The 14,359-nt window shown below is 37.0% G+C and overlaps 1 protein-coding gene across 1 annotated transcript in view; it reads right to left on the reverse strand.

Moving 5' to 3' along the window:
• The window catches only part of USH2A (usherin), an 890,339-nt gene that overhangs the window by 396,411 nt on the left and 479,569 nt on the right, over positions 1 to 14,359 (reverse strand). Inside the window, exon 36 of the mRNA XM_043922807.1 lies at positions 4,709 to 4,860. Within this exon, the coding sequence (XP_043778742.1) occupies positions 4,709 to 4,860 (152 nt within the window). The remainder of the gene's footprint in view (positions 1 to 4,708; positions 4,861 to 14,359) is intronic.

Below are 14,359 nucleotides of genomic sequence, written 5' to 3' on the forward strand. Positions count from 1 at the left end.
GAAAGGGGTTTAGGGTATTTTACCATCATTTAATAACTGGCTTAAATTTGTTAATGAATCACCACGAGCTCATAAGCATCCCTCATGAACATCTGGCCTTTTCAGACATATTGAATATGTTGATACTTTTGACCTTATTCTTAAAATACAGTCTCACGCCTTACAAGAAGGTGATCAAACATGAAATCCTTAGGCAGGCAAATATTCTCAATTATGTAGCCTTCATTTGTTAGGGCGAATACACTTTCCCAATTATGAAAATAAATGTGGAAAAGACAGAGTGTTAATTTTTAATAAGTATGAGGTCATGACATGTTTTATTTTCATCTGAGAAAGGCTATGGGGTTCTTTAGATCTATAACTCCTACTCATTTTTTTAGTCTAATAGCTATGAATGAAAAATGATAAAGAAATTTGACTGGAAAAATATCAACTCATCATTTTAATATTTCATAATAAAGCAATTGGTTTTGTAATATCTATGTATATAGTTCAAATTGTTGCATAGAAAATGATTTTAAAGTGTTCCAGATAAAATGAAACTCAAAAAGTTGAAGAATTAAGTACAAATCCAGATAATTACATTATTATTCTCAAATATCTAGTTAATTCAAGATAAAAATATAATTTTGAAATCTCCTTATGTATATGGATAAATATTTCAGTACTTCACTCTATATTAAATTTGGCAGTTGGACTCTTTTGCTCTTTTTTTTTTTTAATTTACACTTTATCAACCTTGCCTTAAAAAATGCTAAGGAAAGGGCATTCTGAAGGTTAAGTTGGCTTTCACCTGAAAACCTCCCCTGACACAGAAAAAAAAAAAAATTGAGAAGAACTGTGCAAGGAAAACAAACATTTTAACAAAAATTTTATCCTTAATAAAACTCTTACAATGTATCAGAAATGTATATAAATATTTTATTTAAATTTTCACAGCAACTCCTTGTACAGTAGGCATTATTCATCTTTTGTAATAGTTGAGAAATCTGAGGTTTCATAGAATAAACATGCTTCCCAAGCAGGTATGGGGGATAATAGCAGCTTTAGGATAGATTTTCCATATGGAATTCTCTTGACCATAACATTTACTGCCATTAAGATTTAGATGTCTTAATTAACACATTTTATTCATTTCTTTATAACAAAGATTTTTTATTAAAAAATTTGTATATTTCTTTATTTAAAAAAATGGCTGTGAAAAGATGAGCGTATATATTACATGTGTGTTGGGTGTGTTTATCTGTGTAACGTGCCATCACTAAGAAACCAAGGCAACTTTATAACCATATTACACAGCTGTGACCTATAGTTCCACACTTCATCCTTAAGAAGGTCCTTGGAGAATTGAATCCAATGAGTGTGCCAAGGCCAAATACAGCCATGAAATTCCCCATCTTAGACTCTACCAGTGTTACCCAACAGTGGACAAGAGAAAAAAAACAACAAAGTGATCTTCCTATGGACAAATTCATTGCATTTTATTGTAGAAATACAAAATGTTAAGAGTTTCTTTCTAATTGCAATTCAACAATATAATTGAAAAAAGGAAAGCATTTAAAAAGTTCTTCCCTGTTGCATTTTCTGTTAATTTTTCTGTTATTTCACATATTTATGAAACCTCAGTTACTGGATTTAATTTGACAATGCATATTAGCATCTTAAAATTTCAATCAAAGGCATTGTAAATTGCTTTTTACACTGGAATTTCTTTAAAAGCCAAATACATTGTATAAATGAACAAGAACTGAACAAACCACACAGAAATCTTTCTTTTTTCCCAGATGGTACAGAATAATTTCTTCTAAATAACAAATGGCAGGGAATAAACTTGGTTATGCATAAAATATATCAAGTTGTCTCAGTGGTAAAGAATCCACCTGCAATGCAGAAGACACAGAAGACATGGGTTCCATCACTGCATCGGGACAATCCCCGTGTATATATTCACGGCAACCCACTCCAGTATTCTTGCCTGGGAAATCCAGTGGGTAGAGGAGCCTGGTGGGCTATAGGGTCACAAAGAGTTGGACATGGCTGATGTGACTGAGCACATAATACTACATTAAGATGGTAAGAATATGTAATTTATGTATTTTATTTTTAAAATATTCTATTTTTTCAAATTTGTCATATCTTAAAACTGCTTTTCGTTTATTACATGAGCAACCTTGAAAATTTTGAGGGTGAACAAGACTACATTTAACACTATTAAGCATATTTATCACAGGAAATACTGAATGGTATTTCCCTGTGTGCATGAAAAACAATGATATTAAATATGTAAGAGATGTGAAATAAACAGTCCTCTGTTTCTAAAAACCAAGAGTTATTATTAAGAAACGTTGTTAGGTGAACAAAAGTTTGACTCTTCAGAAAATTTAATGTTTGATTTCTGCCAGTAAAAGATTTAAAAATAAAAATCATAATTTTTCTGTTTCAATGAAATATGTTACAACATTGGCCTTTAGATAAAGAATACCTTTAAGTGAAAAGTATACAATATGTATATATGATAACATATATATATATAATTAATGATATCCCTGCAGTAGGAATTCACAACCCCCCTCCAGCATTCTTGCCTAGAAAGTTCTATGAACCGAGAAACCTAGCGGGCTACAGTCCATGGGCTTGCAAAGAGTTGGACATAATTGAGCACAAACATGATGATATATATGATATTCAACAATATTTAGCCACATTATGTGTTTATATATATATATTTATATATGTGCATATAATGACTTTGGCCACCTGATGCAAAGAACTGACTCATTGGAAAAGACCCTGATGCTGGGAAAGATTAAAGGCAGGAGGAGAAGACGATGACAGAGGATGAGATGGTTGGATGGCATCACTGACTTGATGGACATGAGTTTGAGCAAGCTCCAGGAGTTGGTGATGGACAGGGAAGCCTGGAATGCTACAGTCCATGGGGCTGCAAAGAGTTGGACATGACTGAGCAACTGACCTGAACTGAATATATATGTGTGTGTGTGTATATATATATATATAATTTAATGATAGGAAAGTCTGGCTTTTAAGATTGATTCCTAGATTTCTTAAATCAATAACACACTGAAAAAAACCACTGACAAGAGTTGAATCTGTAATATCTTTTATGGTTGTGATAGATATCCAGGGCTATCTAAAGTACTCAAATATGGGATATAATATATATTATAGTTGGTTAAAAAAAATGTTAGAAATCAATTGAAGATCATGGGTTTTAACTTCTTGGCAGCACCAAGTTGACTTGTTCTTAATAAAGACATGGCTAATCCATCCCAGTGATGAGAGATGGATTACTGACTTGGGAAAAGTGTTTGCATACTGAGCACAGGATAAAGAAAAGGACCTAGGGGAGAAAATAACTCTGCTTTAAGTTAAGACTGAGTCTACAATGCGTGAGGCTTTGGAGAGCAGGGTTTTACAATCCAGTTCCACTTCCCCCTTTCTATCAGGGCATTGTCCCTTTGATTCCTTCAGGTCAACATCACCTCCTATCTGCACAAGACACAGATTGATAACTGTGTCCCCCTTGTTTATAGTTTCTAGGACACCAGGAGACAGAGTGGGACCCAATTTAGTAGCTGGGATCACAACTTGCAGTTTATATTTTTGAAAAAGCCTCACTTTCAAGCTCATGGGAAATGTTCTTTTGTTTCTTTTTCTTTTTTTGAATGGAGAAGAAAGGCTGGCCAATTGCCATTCCTGCTTTTAAGAGTAAGTAACCGTCAGAGGGGTCTAGGCTATGAAATACTTAATGGCAATAAAGACTACAGCTCAGCTCCACTGATAGATGATGTTAGCAGCTTGGAAGGCCACCAATCTCTGAAGCAAAATGGGAGGTGTGATCAAAACTAAGGAAGCAAAAAATTAAATGGTAGAGCTGCTTTTCAAGGGTAATATTTATACAATACACTCTTCAGTGAAGACAGAGTACATTAAAATGATAGGCCATTAGCAAATATAGCCAAAAAATATCGAAAACGAATGAGTATTTCCCTTAAAAGAAGCTAGGTCTAATTGATCAAGAAATAGGCACAAGAGTAAAATGTGATGTTTTGAGACTGAAGAATGTTAAGCTGGTCTATGAGAATTATATACAATTAATTGGGTTTTGGAAATTATACCAGTAATAAAAAGCACAATTTTGTCAATTTTTTAACTACTAATGAAATATAGATAGATAAAGATTTCTGAAATGTGGATATCAAAAGCTGATATTAATGTCATTTTAAATACTGTTCTTATAAATATGTCACATTAATAAAATTAAAATGTATTATTCTAATGGATGAGGCAAACTCAATCTTTTAATTGATTAACATACTTGTTGGGGAGCAGTGTTGCCATACTGTGGCAGTTACGGCCTTTCAATTATTTTCACTTTTTAATCAGAAACTTACTTATTACTAGGAAGAAAAGCATCCACTTTAAATATGTCACTATATTGGGCAAAATTGCATGCCTGCCTGGTCAACCTACCTTTTGAAATTCCAATAAAATGTAGATTTTGTCCTTCACTAGACCTATGTGCAATCTTAAAATTTATGTTGAATATAAAATCCTACTAACTCTTAAATGAAATTTTATAAAAAGAACATCTCCCCTCCTACTTGAAAGGCTAGCTGTGGAGAGTCACCTATTCATTGTAATCTGACATTTAGTACATACCCAGGATGTAAATTGCCACACTCACCAGTGGGCCCAGAGCACAACCTCTGGCCGTGCAGGCTTGGACCCTGAAGGAATGCAAGCTCCAAGGAGCGAATCCAGAAGCATGACAACTGAGTTCTGAAGAGTTGTGAATTAATATACCATCAAGATACAGCCCGTAACTTGTGATAACACCTGGGAAGGCAATAATAATTGTCTTTTAGTATGATTGTTAGACAATAGCAAAGAAGGTCTTAAAAGAAGCATGCACTTCTTGATGCAATTTCTAATTGCATGGAATCACAGTCTCTCCCTCAGTCTAAACCCTATCTCCTTCCAAAGAATAAAACAGGCTTTAAACTCTTGAAGCTCAAATTGTTAAGCTAATTACTATAGAGGCACAAATAGAAACCGAGTCCCAGTATAAGAAGCTTTCTATTGCATCATGCTAACTGCTGTCATTGGTGACCCATATCAAAAATGAATAAACTAAGTACATTTACAATTTGAATTGTTTCCTAAAATGATATCCTGATAGACGTGCTTGAGAAGTCCAATGACCCTGTTTGGTAATGCATCATGTGTGACTCAGGATGTACCAGGCACTGTTCCAAGTGCATCCTCTTTTTTAACTCCCTCCTCATAGTACTACTATAATAAGTGCAGGATTATCATCACTATATCATAGATGAGCCAAGTCAGGCACAGATAACTTAGGTAACTTGCTCAAGGTCACAGAGCTGGCAAATGTGGGAATCAGGATTTGAATCTGGCTCCAGAGCCTGTGCTCTCAATTACAACACTGAATCACCTAAATGTAAAGCCCACACAACTTTCACAGATCCATTTATGAGACACTCATGTACAGGGTAGAGAAGCTATGATTTGCGAGATTTAATGATCAACTCAAATTTGTTTTTAGAAGTTATGTGTACTTTCATGAAATCAACTAACAGAGATTTGAGAAACTGCACGGCTAATGAATATAATCGTTTGATTTCTTCCATTCCAACATGCATTGGGTGGGATGGTGCACCCTTTTTAAAAGGAGGTTAGGGATCTCTGTTCACTGGAAATATCCCCACTCATTAAACATCATATGTTAAGAAACAGAACTTTGCTTACATGCTAAATTAGAACTTCTTTCAAAGGTAAATTAATTTCACAGTGGCCTCCTGATTGTACCCTTGAAGAATTATCTTAACTGTTCCTCTGTCAGACAGTCTTCCTTGAAGACGGATGTTAGGTTCTTCTCCACTAGCAGACAGCACATCTCCATCATGGCACTTAGCCACTTCTCACATTATTAATATTATTATTCCTTATGTAGTTGCCTGACATCTCCAATGGGCTATAGGCTCCCCAAGGTAATCTTGACTTCCTCACCTGTATGTTTCTAGAGCTTAGCGCTGTGCCTAAAATGTGGTTTATGTTAAGCTGCTTCAGTCGTGTCTGACTCTTTGCAACCGCACGGACTGTAGCCTGCCAGGCTCCTCTGTTCACGGGGTTTCCTGGGCAAAAATACTGGAGTTCCTGTGCCCTGCTCCAGGAGATCTTCCCTACCCAGGGATCAAATCTGCGTCTCCAGCATCTCCTGCATTGCCAGGCAGGTTCTTTACCACTGGCACCATCTGGGGGGTAGGCACTTAAAAAATATTGACTGAATGAATAAATTAACTTATATGCAGCATAGCATAATACCAGGATCCAACAGAATGAAAATTTAAGACTATAGGGAGAAAAGGATACCTAGATACCTGATATATTAAAAAAAAAAAACTCGCTAAAAGTTTGATATTACAGGATAACTCAAAATAGTATTTTGAGAAGGAATGAGTTTTGCAACAGAAGACTCTAGCAAAATCAAATGTCATCAAGAGAGTCCTTGAGAGCTGTCTTCCTGGAGAACTGACTCTAAGTCTTATGAACACCAGATCTGGTCTTCTGAATGTCTTAAAAGTAGATCAAGCCCTCATTCATCATTGTATCAGGGACAGCATCACTCAGGCAATCATAACACCAGAAGACATCATAAGCATCCTGCTCTCCTGGGTGGGAGTTGCTAATTTCTAGAACCTTCACAATGGTCTGGCAGCAGCAGCATCTGTGAACTTATGAAATGCTGTGCCTGTTGTCACAATATCCCTTACAATGTTGCTTTTGATTAAGAAATCAGTTTATAACAAAAGAGGGGAAGTGAATTAATACTATGGAAGTGATCGATCTTATATCTCATTAACCCATAGCATGGGAAACTGCAGAAATGGCCTTTGGAAATGTACATTACAGCCCAAGCTGAGTCACCCTATGGATCTGGAATCCCTGTAGGATGCTGTAACTGCTTTGAACTAGGGACCAGTATTTGAAGCTGGTTTTTCTATAGTGAGAAAATGTGAGAATCTTTCTTAAGATCATTTCTTAAATCATTTTCTAAAATGTCACGCAAGTATTTTTGAAATTATAAAACATTTTATGATTAAAAATGTACTGAACACTTACATTGAGTCAGACAAAAGGTTGTATGCTTTATATGAATTATTTCTGTTAACTTTTTAGTCAGCATGTTTCCTTCCAATATTACAGTTAATATGCTCTTCAAACTATTTGTGCTTTCTCTACTCAAAAAAAGGGATGTTTATATCATGGGGCACCAGGTATCAATAAATTAGAAACAAGAATATTACCTGGCAACTTGGGATCTTTGTGCAACCATAACAACATGCAAAGAAAAAGTTACTATGAGGGAGGGGGAATTAGCTTCCTTCCGCATGCTGACATCCTGGACTTTCTCAACGGTACACCTTTGTCTGACAGATCCATTCATGTGACTATTGGAAGTCTAAAGCAACTGAAGCCACAACCACTAAGGACATAGAACTTTTAATAAGTGTTTGGTTGCCTCTCTGAGTCAAAAATCCCAAACAGATAGGCTACGGGCTGACAGCAAATGGAAGAAGTTGTAAATATCAACCATGGCCTTAACTAGTTACAGAAACAAGAACTGAAGATGTTATTTTTTATGTCTTGCTTATTATATAGAGATTTATATATAATAACCAATTTTACCTCCTCCTCTTCTCTGTTGATTTATATAGAGAAAGCTGGTTTACAGTTTAGGTTTTAAGTTATAGAATATCCAGGTGGGATGTATCTAAACTGAAAGGGGAGTTAATACTACCCAGATATGACTATAGGGACAGAGCGTAAGAGCATATTCATTTGTCCAGCACTTAGTAGCACCATTTGGGGTGGAAGCATGCAGTGATTACCATCAGTAGAGGAAGGTGGAAGAGTAGGCATGGAAACTGGCAGCCCAACTGGTAATTCATCTAAGGCATCTGATGACACCCGACATGTCCACACTCCTAAAGCCTGGTCTGCACACTGAGCCCAAGAGCCAGCACACCACTACATTTTTAGCTCTCTTGCTGGTTGACTTTCTAGAAAGTTTCACCAAGAGGAGGCACTGCTAGGAGGGTAGACGCAGGAAGAAAGAAAACATCCAGCTTGTTTTTGAGCATATTTCATGTACCACTCTGGCTCCACAAAATAGTGTGACTGCCAGCATCTGTTCTCCTTTATTCTAATGTGACCATCTAATGTCATTAATACCTGACACACAAAAGAACGAGTGAATTAAAATTAAGACGTGAGAGACACATAGTGAAAAACCAACTAGTACATGGAAAATTTAAGAGAAGAAAAACAGATAAAATCACACTAATAGTAATGTCTGTGTGCATGCTAAGCCACTTCAGGCATCTCCAACTTCTTGCAACCCTGTAGACTGGAGCCCACCAGGTTCCTCTGTCCATGGGATTTTCTCCAGGAAAGAATACTGGAGTGGGTTGCCATGCCCTCCTCCAGGAGATCTTCCTGACCCAGGGATTGAACCTGTGTCTCTTATGTTGCCTGCACTGATATGTGGGTTCTTTACCACTAGCACCACTTGGGAAGCCCAATAATCAAAAAGACAAGAAATTATTATGTGCCAGGAGCTCTGATAAGCAATCATTCTATGCAATGGGCACCCAGTGCACAAATCACTTATGCTATTGCACTTATGTGCAAATCACATGTTGCAGAAGCTCTTAAAGAAATTTTAAGACCCCTGGAATGCTATCTACTTGATCTGCTTTTCAACACTGAAATATAAAGTACCCAAGTCAATATTTCCCTTTTCTTACATAATTGGGGAACAGAGAATTTCTTTTCTGCTGGGATTATGTGCATAATATCTCATTTGTCTGACATATTGGGAAATGAGATATTTTATAGGAGTTAATTTTCATTATAACTAAATCTCATCCATGAAGTGCAAACTTAAGAATCTTAACCATTTTTGAAGGAATTCTTTCCAGCAAGCACTACACACTTTCCTGTCTTTTCACAGAGGCAATAATGAATATAAGAGAATAATTTTGTGAGGATTCAAACTGTGCATCATGGACATCAGAGACTATATTCACTAATTCAGTGATACCCTCCAGGACTGAGTAGGTGGAGGATACTCAGCCAGCTTTTCCTGTTAACATCACTTAGTGGGTACATTTCATTCATGCCTGTGTCTCCATTTTGAGTTCTCCATTGTCCCTCAGTGACAGCCTCTCAAATGTAGCTTCTTTGTTTTGTCTACCTGACTCTAGCAAGTCAACCCCTAGCAAGATCTGCTGCAAAACTAGATAACCATGACATTTGTAACTATGGATAAAGAAATAATAGACAGTCACTGAGACAAGGGTTCAGAGTCAGATGAGCACAGTGCAAATGAGCTGAGAATGAAATTAAGTGAGATTTGTGACAGTTAACTGCTCACTTTTTTACTATTCTGTATGCACCTGACTTCAGGGATAAATTAGACTGAAGTCCAGACTCAATGGAGGTGAGCTCTCTCTCTCTCTCTTTCTCTCTCTCTCTCTCTCACACACACAATTTCCCAGCATTCTATAGGTAACCTATATTAGACACTATTTGTAGAAAGGACAAAAATTTCAATTGTAAAAACAATGTACACTGAAAAAAATGCAGTCTGCCTTTTAAATCATTTTAGACACTCTCCTCTACTTCATCCACCACACCAACTCCATCCTCAGTTCTGGAGATCTTACATTCCAAATTGATCGTTCCCCATCTCCATATCATGGCTATCTAGTCCACTCTGCCATCATCTCAGAATAGTGTGTGTGTGTTAAGTCACATCAGTCATGTCCAACTCTCTGTGACCCCATGTACTGTACCCGCAGGCTCCTCTGTCCATGCTGATTCTCCAGGCAAGAATACTGGAGTGGGTTGCCATTTCCTACTCCAGGGGATCTTCCTAACCCAGGGATCGAACCTGTGTCTCTTACATCTCCTGTTTTGATACATTATTCATGCTCCCACAGAATTCATTCTTCGTAATACAGAAGGCCAATTTTCAAAACATACATCTGATCATACCACATGCAGTCAGTGATCAATCAGGCCTTTATTGAGTACTAACTAGCAAGATGAATTCCCTGTCCCAGAAAGTTGGGGTCAACATGTTGTGAGCACAAAATAGACTAGTAGTGCTGAACTCTCTGAGTTTTTTGCCCTTTGGTCTAGGTCTTACCAGAATGACTTCATTCATTTTACTTATTTCAAAGGTATGACCAAAGTGGGATATTATTGTGTTTTAGAGCTGGAATTCAGATATGTCCCCCATCCAAAGAACCTAAAACAAGACATTTCATCTGTTCTGAAGACCATTTATTATGAAATATTGAGTTAAGGACACAAAGTTAAATTTCCTGGTAAATTTGTGGATGATAAGAAATATCATTTGAAAAAAATACCCTTTCTTATCAAAATAGGGAAGCAGGTTTCATAACTCGCTTTTATTAGCAAATGTTTTGATGCAAACAGAATTAGGTATGATATGAAACAATGTACAATTCAGTTTCCAAAACATACACTAATAAGAAATAAGTCTAAACTATCTCTTAACACAACAATTTTTATTGACCTCAGATTCCCAATGTGAGTTACAAAAAGGAGTGAATATAATCTACTGGACTTTTTATTTTTTTTTTATTTTTATTTTTAAAATTTATTTATTTATTTATTTTTTCAGTGGGTTTTGTCATACATTGACACGAACCAGCAATAGATTTACACATATTCCCCATCCCGATCCCCCCTCCCACTCCCCTCTCCACCCGACTCCTCTGGGTCTTCCCAGTGCACCAGGCCCGAGCACTTGTCTCATGCATCCAGCCTGGGCTGGTGATCTGTTTCACCATAGATAATATACATGCTGTTCTTTCGCAACATCCCACCCTCATCTTCTCCCACAGAGTTCAAAAGTCTGTTCTGTACTTCTGTGTCTCTTTTTCTGTTTTGCATATAGGGTTGTCGTTACCATCTTTCTAAATTCCATATATATGTGTTTCTACTGGACTTTTTAAATGAAGCCTAAGAAGACACTTTCTTTCTTTGAACACAGCACAAGACACATATGAATAACTTTGGAATAAGTAAAATGTTAAGTTCTTAAAATGGTTTAAAACTCAACATTCAGAAAACTAAGATCATGGCATCTGGTTCCATGACTCCATGGCAAATAGATGGGGAAACAATGGAAACAGTAAGAGACTTTATTTTGGGGGGCTCCAAAGTCACTGCAGATGGTGACTGCAGCCATGAAATTAAAAGACGCTTGCAACTTGGAAGAAAAGCTATGACCAACCTAAACAGCATATTAAAAAAGCAGAGACATTACTTTGCCAACAAAGGTCCATCTAGTTAAAGCTTTGATTTTTCCAGTAGTCATGTATGGATGTGAGAATTGGATTATAAAGAAAACTGAGCACCAAAGAATTGATGCTTTTGAACTGTGGTTGTTGAGAAGACTTCCTGAGAGTCCCTTGGACTTCAAGGAGATCAAACCAGTCCATCCTAAAGGAAATCAGTCCTGAATATTCATTGGAAGGACTGATGCTGAAGCTGAAATTCCAATACTTTGGCCACCTGATGCAAAGAACTGACTCATTTGAAATGACCCTGATGCTGGGGAAGATTGAAGGTGGGAGGAGAAGGGGATGACAGAGGATGAGATGGTTGGACAGCATCACCAACTCAATGGACATGAGTTTGAGTAAACTTCAGGAGTTGGTGATGGACAGGGAAGCCTGGCATGCTGCAGTCCATGGGGTCACAAAGAGTTGGACATGACTGAGCAACTGAACTGAACTGAAGTATTTTTGAAATTATAAAACACTTTATTATTTAAAAAATGTACTGAACACTTACTTTGAGTCAGACAATAGGCTGTATGGTTTATGTGAGTTATTTCTGTTAAAATTGACAACACCAAGAAATTAGAACAATTTAGAACATAGCAGTTTCCTTGTTATGAAGATGAGAGAATACGGTCTTAGAGGAACTAAGCTATTTCCCAAAGTCATACAAGGAGAAATTAAGGGGTAGAACCTGGCAATCTCATCACACCACTGCCACTACTCCTGTTATCCATTTCCAGCCTAATTTTCTCTTCTAAAATATGTAGGAAATCCACTCAAATTAAGAACTGATGAACATGCGCTAGCCCTAAAAGCAATTAGGTTGAGCTTAATGAAAAAATTACCATATATTTATTGAAAGTCAATTGCCTGAAAGGTACTTTGCTTGGTACTTTGAGAGACAGAAAGAAATAGTATCTATCTTTATGGAAGTAAGACAAGGGTTAAACACGGGTCTAATTAAATAACAATCTAACAGATGAGTAATAAGTGCCACAAAACCTTTACACCCAACAAAAGGTATAACCAGTTAAGTACAGATGCTTCTAGCAGGGAACAATCACCCTGGCTAAAGTGAGTCCTAAAAGCTTTTCAGAGCAGTCAAGTCTTCCATGCAAGGAAGCTGTGTCTTCCATATGTTCTTCCACAGGTTCTTCCACAAGAAAGCAAAAACAATGACTCAGAAAGATGTTCCTGGTGGAGAAACAATATTTACTAATGTGTGGAGACAAGTAAGTGCAAGGTATAGTAAAGATATCCGAATAGACCAGTATTTTGTTATTTTTTGTTGTTGTAATTGGTTAAAGTTTAATAGAGATAAGCCTTCAAAGGGAAGTTAGGACCTTGAATGCCGTTAGAAGGAATTGGGATTTTATGATACAAAGGAGAACCATCAACATTTTCACATTTTCATGTACTAACCAGTACTTTCTTCTAAGGAAGAAAAGTTAACCTAGAATGACATATATAATAGACTGGCATAAGGAAGACCATGGAAATAGGGAGAAGTAGGATAGCGGAAAATACTAAAAAGAAAAAATAATAATTTTTAAACACACATCTTCCTGAATGGATCTTAAGTAGTTGTGACCACATGTGGGAATGCCACATTTCATCAGTAGTGCGTGGAATATTCTGAGTAATATCTTTAACACTTTTATATACAGCTGACCTTGAATTGAACAACATGGATTTGAACTGTGTGGGTTCACTTACATGTGGACTTTTTTTAAAAGACAAATACAGTACTATACAGCTGACAGAGACACTCTACTTCCCTGGTGGCTCAGACGGTAAAGCGTCTGCCTACAATGCAGGAGACCGGGGTTCAATCCCTGAGTTGGAAAGATCTCCTGGAGAAGGAAATGGCAAGCCACTCTGGTATTCTTCCCTGGAAAATCCCATGGACAGAGGAGCCTGGTAGGCTACAGTCCATGGGGTTGCAAAGAGTCGGACACAACTGAGCAACTTCACTTTGACAATTGACAATTGGTTGAATTCAAGGATACAGAATTGGGAAAACTGAGAGGTTACTGTGGAGATTTGAGCATACTGGAACCAATCCCCTGCAGATGCCAAGGGAGAATTTTATACGACTTTTTCTACTGCTTGGGGAATCAGTATCCTTTCCCTCCACATTGTTCCAGGATCAACTGTTTAGGGCTGGGATGTGTTGGACTGATATGCTGTGTCACTAGTCAGAAAAAAGAAGGCTCTATCCTTATCAGAGATGGGCTGTGAAGTTAGCAGCAAAAAAACTCATAAAAATCTGCCACCAAAACACTAAAGTGCCTCTAATAATTTAGAAAGGGAATGTTTTTCAATTTGGGGATTAAAAAAGTCATACCTCTGTTTTGTATCTTGACTGAATCAATATCAAAATCTTCTTATTATTATAAATACTTATAATAGTGTACCATAGCTTTGGAAATTCCAGATGTTCAAGCTGGTTTTAGAAAAGGCAGAGGAATCAGACATCAAATTGCCAACATCTGCTGGATCATCGAAAAAGCAAGAGAGTTCCAGAACAACATCTATTTCTGCTTTATTGACTATGCCAAAGCCTTTGATTGTGTGGATCACAACAAAATGTGGAAAATTCTGAAAGAGATGGGAATACCAGACCACCTGACTTGCCTCTTGAGAAACCTGTATGCAGGTCAGGAAGCAACAGTTAGAACTGGACATGGAACAACAGACTGGTTCCAAATAGGAAAAGGAGTATGTCAAGGCTGTATATTGTCACCCTGCTTATTTAACTTATATGCAGAGTACATCATGAGAAATGCTGGACTGGAAGAAGCACAAGCTGGAATCAAGATTGCTGGGAGAAATATCAATAACCTCAGATATGCAGATGACACCACCCTTATGGCAGAAAGTGAAGAAGAACTAAAAAGCCTCTTGAAAGTGAAAGAGGAGAATGAAAAAGT

This window comes from Cervus elaphus, chromosome 14 (assembly GCF_910594005.1).
Source record: "Cervus elaphus chromosome 14, mCerEla1.1, whole genome shotgun sequence".
Taxonomy (NCBI): Eukaryota; Metazoa; Chordata; class Mammalia; order Artiodactyla; family Cervidae; genus Cervus; species Cervus elaphus.